We start from the raw sequence: 8,731 nt of genomic DNA on the forward strand, positions 1-8,731 counted from the left end.
AAAATTAAAAGTAAATTTATAGTTTTTGAACGACAAAAAAGCGCTTAAAATAGTTTTTCTTAGGACCTTTTGTACAAAATATAACCTTTCATTTATAGAGTTGTACATTACTTAGATACAGTATAACTTCTTGTCAAGGACTAACTTTATTAAGCACTACATAATTAAAAAGTACTATATTGATTTTTTTTCTATGAAAATTACACAGTACAATAGCGTAAAAACATACCTATTTTATATTTGAAAAATAAAATAAAAATTTAGTACCAAGTTGTTGTAAAACTTTGTAAATGTTAATAACTAAGAGTCAATTAGAGGATATTGTTAATAAAAGCTATTGTTTATAGTTTCTTTATAAGTCAAATGTACTTTAGAACTTAATTATTTATAAAGAAAACTTTATTCTTAAATGTTTACTTTTAATGTTTGAAAAAAGCAAAAGTTAAAGAAAAACAGAATGATTACGCATTAAAACAATACAAAAAAAAAGAGTTATAATAAACATTTTATTTTTACTGCTAGATTTTGTAAAGCTTTTAATTTTCAAATTATTTTTAAAGAAAAACATTGATAAATATCAGTAACTCATTTTAAAAGCATAAGTTAAATAGCTTTTATTTACGTGTTGTTATGAATACAGTTAAAACTTGTTTACATAAAAAGTTCTTTTTTGATAAAATCATAAGGTTTTAAGACGAATTCGTATCATATCTATTTTTTTAATTTAAATGAGACCCATGTATAGATAGTAACTAAAGTGTTTAAAAAGATTGAACATAAATATGCTTAATCTAATCCACATAAAAACTATTAGTTATTTAAAAATTATTAAATATGTGAAATCAATCTCTGTTATGTAAAAAGTATACAAGTACCTAAAAACTCAAATATTAAGAAAAACGGTCTTAAAAATTATTACTTATTTTATATTGAAATGAAAACTTCACCGGATTTACACCTGAATTGTTTCAGGATAAAAACTAAATTTTTTTCCATGTAATGACAAAAATTCACAATAAAATTTATCCTCTTCTTCTTTTTTAGATACATCGAAACAGCCATTAGACTTATGGACAAAATCTTCATGCAATACATCGCTATCCGAAGCCGATTGGAATGAAGAATAAAGAACAAAAACTTTTCTATTTCCCAATACCAACTGGTCATTTAGCAGCAAACTTTTGTAAGTTTTGAGAACTTTGCTAACTCCAACCACAAATTCATCTTTCCAGAGAGCATTTTCGCCTTGACTGATAAATTTCTCGTAACTCGTTTTAGCAAACTGTGACGCAAAAATAATGACGTAAGTACTTATAGACAATGCATCATGAAGTTTTTCCAAGTTTTTTTCCATGTCATTTCTTGAAAGCCAGCCGTTGAAAAAAACTTTTGAAAACTGACCTGAAGACTTTAGATGAGATGCAAACTTGTTACTAGCTCTTCCAATGTTTGACGTAAGGTCTCCAGATGACACAAGAATTGAAATATTAGCTAACTTATTAGACTTTCTCTGACGGGTATACACAAAAAAACCTTTAAAAAGACATTTAACTGTTTCTTTAAGTTTGAAAGCAAAATTAAAGTTTTGAAGATGTAAATAAATTTGTGTGTAACTAAATTTTTTAAGAAGTGATAAACTTTTAAGTAGTAACAATAGTATTTAAGCTAACTTTATCTGTTTTTAGTTGGTATGTTATTTTTCATAGCTATTTACAAAAATCTCTACTTTATAAAAATCATATGAACTTAGGAAAAAGGCAGATGTTAAGGCTAAACATATTATTTTTACCATTACCACTCAAAAAAAAGTATGTATCTTATTTACTAACCGATCATAGCAATTACAAGCAGCAAGGTCAAAACAATGACGACAACCGTAGCCTTCTGATAGCTACTTCCACTAGTAACTGGTGAACTTTCTATTTCTGGCTCTTTAATTAAGTTGTCTTACTAATACTATGAATCAATGCTAACATACTCAAGAAATTTTCAACAAAAAGGTAAACTTAAAACTTAAAGACAATTTTGATAACATTTGAGTATAGGCAAGTTGAAATAAATAAGATAATAATAAATTAATACAAAACATTTTATAGCCTAAAGTTCAAAACAATATTAGTTGTTCATTAACAATTTATAACTAATATTTTTATAACTTATATGTATTTTATTATAATTAAAGTTTTTAGTATATAATGCACTTTTTAAAGGTAAATTTTAAATGTATATAGAGATGTTTGTGATTTCTAAAGTCTTTACAAATTACTAATAAGCTTTAATTTTTTGGCACTAACAGTTATTACTGTATTGTTTATAAATTAATTATGTAATATACTTTGATAATATACCAAATATACAATTTACTATTAGTACATAACATACCTTTAGTACAATTGTGAAGGTCTTGATAAAAAGAATCAGGAGCATAATCCCATTTTATTGGTTTAAATTGCAAACTTTTATATGTTTCCCAGTGTATGTCTTTCAAATTGTTCATTTGAAATATAGCCTGTATATGCGATTTTAAGTTTAATGCATAAGGTTTGATTTTTATTAATATCAAGTTGTTTGCATTTAATTCAAAGTTTAACAGTGTTAAACTATAACTTACATTTTCAAACTAGAAAGTAATAAATGAAAACTCATTAGAATAATTATACAGCATTGACGTTAGAAAAACTTTAAAAGTAACAAAAATACCTCTTCTGACTTGTTGTAACTTCGTGGAAAGATAATAATGTATCGGTATATATGATATACACGTCTTTCGTACGGTATTTCAAATCCAATTTGAAATCCTTCTGAATTTTTCTGAACTTCGGGTGATTGTGCTTAAATTAATTGTTTTAAGTAAATTTTAAGTATCCTCAATCCTAGTTTGGTATAGTATAATTTGTTTTAGATTTATACCTATTAAAACTTTTGTTTATTTAAAAACTTTTTTTAAAATATAAACAGTTTCATATAGTGTTTCAAACATATTTTTTTGCATAAAATTTTATTTTAGTTATTAAATATATAATCAGTTACTTCATTTTTACTTTTATAGGAAATGTTAAATAAAAATAATTACTATTTATAAACAAATTAACAATTTGCCTATAAACTTGAATTTTTAATTGTTTTATGTAAATTAATATTTTTTAATAACATTTAAACTACAGTAAACATAACCTTTTATACAATAAACTAGTAAATTCGCTTTGCTTAAAACTTAACAAACTTAATAATTAGGAATTGAGTAAATAGGTTATCAAAATAACTGTATTACTTACTATATTTTTGAGTTATAAACAAAACTTATAGGACTTTGTTTTATGAGGTTAAATCGAAACCAAAAGTTTTGATCTAACAAAATAAGCTACTTTTCTAATAAAACTATTGTTTAATTTCTTAAGATATAGTTTTAATTTTGGTCTATTATCAAACGTTTCTGTTTCTATAGCGAGAAAATTCAAAAATATGTTTTTCAACGACTCTTTGTATAGAAGAATTTTAAAGCTGAAAAAACACAGTTAGTAAACTAAATCTATTTGTAGTTATTTTATTAGATGAATTAAAACTATTTTTATGCCGGTCTGTTAGTTTTTAATTAGTTTCAAAAACTACAATTAGCAGAAAACTATTTACCAGTAAGATCAATTTTTAGGTTTATACCGTCTTTTCCTCTACAGCCTGATATTTTTGGATATTGCAATTGAGGTGAAATTTCTTCTATAAACCAATTGTCAACGGTATTTGACATACCTTTAAAAAAATATTAGTTTTAAACAACACAAAAGTTGAACTACAGTAACTATACTTTATAAAATTAAAACAGGAAAATTACTAATTTTAGCTTAATCTTTTTACTAACACAATTGTATAAATAATTTAATACTAACTTCCTAGTACTTAAAGCAGTAGAAAACCTTTACTTTTTACAAAAGCTTTATCTTTAATTATGATTGTCTTTTTTAGGTTCTAAAATTTAGAATTAAATATATTTTTTTTTTCAAAACATTTAAAATACTAACTAGTAAAGTCTTGAGCCCAAGAGAAAACACATTTTGTTCCTTGTTTTATTTCAGTAATATTTCCTACAGTATCTCTGGTACAGGTAAAAATTTGTTTGCATTCTGTTTTTCTACTTATGCAACTGAGTAACACAGCTACAAGTATACATCTTGATTTCATGTTTAATGATAAACTTAACATCTAATATTCGAGTTTTCAAATTAGATATTTTCTTACGTAACTACTTGTTTACTTTTTTAAGCGTAACCAGTAACATTATATAAAATTTGTAAAAGATAGATCTAATAATTATGTTAAAACAAAATAAGAGTAAAACACTAGAATTTTTCAACCAGCTTTAAGAGTTTTATAAGCATACAAACTTTGATGCAGTTTTCATAACAAGAATAAAATAAAATTCTCTGTTAAGTGTGATTGCTTGAAATTTAAATGACGATACTAACTAAAAACTTTACGTTTTAAGGAAAAGCACTTTTTTGTAAATCAGCGTTGTTTAGTTTACCAAAAATGATTTCAAAAATCGAAATACTACCAATTAAACTTTAAAATACAAAAATGTATTTTAGGCTTTTCAAATTAAAAAAGTAGTATTGCCACTAAAGTCAAGTTACAAATGAAAGCAACACTTTCTAAATACAAATATTCCCTATAAGTCATTAGAGTTTTTTATATTTTAACTATAATTCTGAAATAAAAAATAAAAAGTTACAAGTGATGGGGAAAAGTTTTTTTTTAATATTAATAGTTCTACTTCCAAACTAGATTTGTTTACTTATTAGCTTCAACGTCTAAAAAACAAAAAAAAAAGGTTTTGTTTGATTTATAACTTAAGCTTTTTAAACTTAGTTTAAACTCTATACCTAATTTGTCCTAAACAAAAACAATATGAATACGACGAAACGAAATATAGTACCAAAGTTCAAACTCTAATAACACTTTAATAAAAAAAGTCTATTTAAAATTATTCTTTAAAGCTTTCTATGAGCTCATAATTTTAAAATAAATCAGATGTACATTGGCCAACAGTAGATGGCAAAAAAAATTGTTTGAAAGTTAACTTTACAGAACTTATGATTTTTACTTTTGCTGATGAAAAATGTCGTAATAAAGCAATATACAAAAGTAGAGTTACTTTGAACACTTTGTTCTTACAGCTCGTTCTTATAAAGCATTTAGTATTAAGACAAGTTTTTTTAAGTATGATTTCATGAAAACCGGTAAATTTTTTTTAATGTATGTTTTAAATGTATGAAACCTTTAAGATAACTTTTTTTGACTTAAGTATAAAGCGAGCACCGCAAACTTTAACTATTAGAAGTCTTATTTAAGGAATATGCTTTTAAATTAAAGTTTTACCGGCTTTACACCTGAACTGTTTCAGGATAAAAACTAAATGTTTTTCCATGTAATGACAAAAATTCACAATAAAATTTTTCTTCTTCTTCTCTTTTAGATACATCATAACAACCATTAGATTTTGATACAAAATCCTCATGCAATACATCGCTATCCGAAGCCGATTGGAATGAAGAATAAAGAACAAAAACTTTTCTATTTCCCAATACCAACTGGTCATTTAGCAGCAAACTTTTGTAAGTTTTGAGAACTTTGCTAACTCCAACTACAAATTCATCTTTCCAAAGAGCATTTTCGCCTTGACTAATAAATTTTTCGTAACTCGTTTTAGCGAAATGTGATGCAAAAATGATGACGTAAGTACTTATAGACAATGCGTCATAAAGCTTCTCTAAGTTCTTTTCTATGTCATTTCTTGAAAGCCAGCCGTTGAAAAAAACTTTTGAAAACTGACCTGAAGACTTAAGATGAGATGCAAACTGGTTACTAGTTCTTCCAATGCTGGACGTAAGGTCTCCAGATGACACAAGAATTGAAATATTAGCTAACTTATTAGACTTTCTCTGACGGGTATACACAAAAAAACCTTTAAAAAGTTTAATTAATTATACAGTTTAAAAGCAAACTTAAAGTATTAAAAATAAAACTTAACTTTCTACTTAGGTGTAACTGCTCTTATTTTTGACAGTACAAATTATAAAACACCAGTAAAAGCATTTGTGCATACTATATGTGTTTTGATATGATACTGCTCTTTTTATACCTTTTAAAACAAAAAAATAATACCAACACTTAATTTTAAGAACCAAATTAGTTTTTAAAACAATCTTTTTTTTTAACTTAAAGTCTTTTAAAAGTATAAAGCAATTTTTTAACACTAACCAAAAATAGCAATTACAAGAAACATAGTCAAAATAATGACAACGACCGTGATCTTTTTATAGGAACTACCACTAGTATTCAACGGGCCTTCTGTTTAAAAATGTATTTTTTACCTTCTAATATATTATAATAGTATGCCTGTTTTATATTAAGTAAAACCTTCCGTGTTCAATAGAATTTTAAAGTTTGAACTTTAAAACTTAATATATATATATATACTTATTTTTCACTTCATAAGTTTTTAAGCCTGACTAAAAAGGTTAACTTAACGTATTTACAATAACTAACTTGAAATATAAAAACAAAACACTATTATATATCATCTTTTAAATAAATACATTCTATACCTATTGGTAATTTAGTACAATTGTGAATTGGTATTTCATGCTTTGGAACAAATCTATCCCATTTTATTGGTCTATAATGCAAACTCGACCACTTTTTCCAGTGAAAGCCATTCAAGCCGCTCATTTCAAATACAGCCTATATATATTGTTGAGTTTTTATTTTAAGATACAGTCTATTTAGTTGTGTAAACTTATTTAGACTGGCACAAATGCTTTGATAAGATATAACATTTTCTTTAATGAATTTCAAATACATCAAGTAATAGTTTTTAAGCATTTAATATTCAAAAAGCTTTAAAATGACAAAAAACGCACCTCTTCTGACTTGTTATAACTTCGTGGAAAGATAATGAAGTACCGATGATATGGAAAACTATTATCCTCAATTGGTATATTAAATCCGATTTGAAATCCTTCTGAATGTTTCTGCACTTCGTTTGATTGTGCTAAAATTTTTTTATTATTTTAATTTTGAGAATTGTGTCCTCAGTTCTAATTTAGTTCAAAACTTAAGTACAACAAAATTTATATTAAGTATATGTATTGAATATGTCCTCAAATTTATTTTTTACTGTTCATAAAAATTGTTATCGCCATAGCTCTATACTCTTATTTGTGTAGAAAGTTTAAAAATGTAATGTAAAAACTTGTAAATTTAATTTTGTTCAAGACTCAACAATTAAGAACTTCTAAATGCTATTTTGTAGAGTAGTGGATTTTTATAATACTTCTTTACAGTGTAGAATATTTAAAGTAAAACACACTGAAACCAAGTTTAAGTAAAACTAAGTATGTTGTTTTGTTTTTATTAAAAAGACTAAAACGATTATTTAGACCTAAAATGTCTTTTTTTTAGCTTTTTATATAATTTCCTAAATTACAACGAGCAAAAAACAACTACTTACCACCAAGTTCAACTTTTACCTTAATACCATCTTCTTCCCTACAAGCTGTTATATTTGGATATTCTGATTGAGGTGAAATTCTTTTTCCAAACCAGTCATCAATAGTTGTTTGCATGCCTTAAAAAAAAATTTAGTTTTATTTAAATTTGAAATAAAAACATTATAACTATATTTGATTACAGCTGCTAGCATTTTATTAAAGTTAGCAGCTTTAATCTTGTGCTAAGTAGTTTTGCTAAATTAATTGTAAAAAGCAGTTAAACATTAACTTTATATTACTTCTAAAAAAATGTTATTAAATAAACAACTTCTTACTTAAGTTTTTAAAAAAGCTTGGTATTTTTTAAATTCTTTTATTTATTTTTATTATTTTATATTTTAAAATACTAACTAGCAAAATCATGAAACCAAGAGAAAACGCATTTTGTTCCTTGTTTTATTTCAGTAATATTTCCTACAGTATCTCTGGTGCAGGTAAAAATTTGTTTGCATTCTGTTTTTCTACTTATGCAACTGAGTAACACAGCTACAAGTATACATCTTGATTTCATGTTTTTATTAAAACTTTACAATTAAAAATTCTGTTTTAAGCTAGTATGTTTTGAGTATGTAACTACATGTGTAAAATATAAAAAATCAATTAGTAAAACAAAAAAAAAAGCACGTGAAAAATAAACGATGTATACTTTATACAAAGTAGTAAAAGAGTAAAAATATATGAGTTTTTCAATAAAAAGTAATAACCATTTAAAAATTAATAAAAAAAATTACTTACAAGTTTAGTTTGAAAAAATAGTTTTGTTTTTAAGATGATATATAGAGTAAAGTTAAGGTTTTAGGTTAAAGCTTGAATATGAACTTGAAACTATAACCACGAAATCAATATGTATATAGATCGATATTTACGTATGGCTAGCAAATGTTAGAAATGAATTTGAATAGTTGTACTTTTTATTAACTCTATACACAAGTATTTTATTACACTTTACAAACCAACAAGAATAGAATAATATAAAAGTTTTCAATTACTAATTGTTGACAACATGTAATGCTACCAGTTACCAAACTTTTAAAAGTCCATGCATATAATATCAATAGTAAATAGCTATGTAGATATACTTATGTAAACCAAACCATTCACTCAAATGATGATATTATCTTTTTTACCAATACAAAACAATTATTAGTTTTCAAAAATTAAAAGATAGCTTTTAAAACTATCAA

The 8,731-nt window shown here is 24.8% G+C and overlaps 2 protein-coding genes across 3 annotated transcripts; both read right to left on the minus strand.

Moving 5' to 3' along the window:
- Positions 1 to 559: 559 nt before the first annotated feature.
- Positions 560 to 4,197, minus strand: LOC145849736 (uncharacterized). Of its 2 annotated transcripts, XM_082954778.1 has the most exons (7): positions 4,017 to 4,197; positions 3,631 to 3,747; positions 2,701 to 2,831; positions 2,383 to 2,509; positions 1,830 to 1,931; positions 1,402 to 1,533; positions 1,188 to 1,282 (listed from the first exon to the last, which is right to left on the minus strand). In XM_082954778.1, the coding sequence occupies exons 1-7, from the start codon at positions 4,195 to 4,197 to the stop codon at positions 1,275 to 1,277; spliced, it is 798 nt and encodes a 265-aa protein (XP_082810904.1). In that variant the 3' UTR covers positions 1,188 to 1,274. The 2 variants fall into 2 exon arrangements, with proteins under 2 accessions (XP_082810903.1, XP_082810904.1); XM_082954777.1 differs by having other exon boundaries at positions 560 to 1,533.
- A 1,169-nt stretch (positions 4,198 to 5,366) lies between these two features.
- LOC145849737 (uncharacterized) lies at positions 5,367 to 8,091 on the minus strand. Its single transcript, XM_082954779.1, has 6 exons — positions 7,899 to 8,091; positions 7,508 to 7,624; positions 6,918 to 7,048; positions 6,603 to 6,738; positions 6,256 to 6,345; positions 5,367 to 5,959 (listed from the first exon to the last, which is right to left on the minus strand). The coding sequence occupies exons 1-6, from the start codon at positions 8,056 to 8,058 to the stop codon at positions 5,379 to 5,381; spliced, it is 1,215 nt and encodes a 404-aa protein (XP_082810905.1). The 5' UTR covers positions 8,059 to 8,091; the 3' UTR covers positions 5,367 to 5,378.
- Positions 8,092 to 8,731: the final 640 nt, after the last annotated feature.

The sequence above is a fragment of the Thalia democratica genome, chromosome 2 (assembly GCF_965202585.1).
Source record: "Thalia democratica chromosome 2, ktThaDemo2.hap1.1, whole genome shotgun sequence".
Lineage (NCBI taxonomy): Eukaryota > Metazoa > Chordata > Thaliacea > Salpida > Salpidae > Thalia > Thalia democratica.

Excerpts from the sequence above, each read along its gene's own strand:
- LOC145849737 (XM_082954779.1), bottom strand. The coding sequence starts at position 8,058 with ATGAAATCAAGATGTATACTTGTAGCTGTGTTACTCAGTTGCATAAGT. Across the intron at positions 7,625-7,898 it reads TTGGTTTCATGATTTTGCTA|GCATGCAAACAACTATTGAT; the intron begins GTTAGTATTTTA and ends TTTTTTTTTAAG. Across the intron at positions 7,049-7,507 it reads GGTAAAAGTTGAACTTGGTG|CACAATCAAACGAAGTGCAG; the intron begins GTAAGTAGTTGT and ends AAAAAATTTTAG.
- LOC145849736 (XM_082954777.1), bottom strand. The coding sequence starts at position 4,197 with ATGTTAAGTTTATCATTAAACATGAAATCAAGATGTATACTTGTAGCT. Across the intron at positions 2,510-2,700 it reads GTTACAACAAGTCAGAAGAG|GCTATATTTCAAATGAACAA; the intron begins GTATTTTTGTTA and ends TCGCATATACAG. Across the intron at positions 1,534-1,829 it reads GCTTGTAATTGCTATGATCG|GTTTTTTTGTGTATACCCGT; the intron begins GTTAGTAAATAA and ends GTCTTTTTAAAG.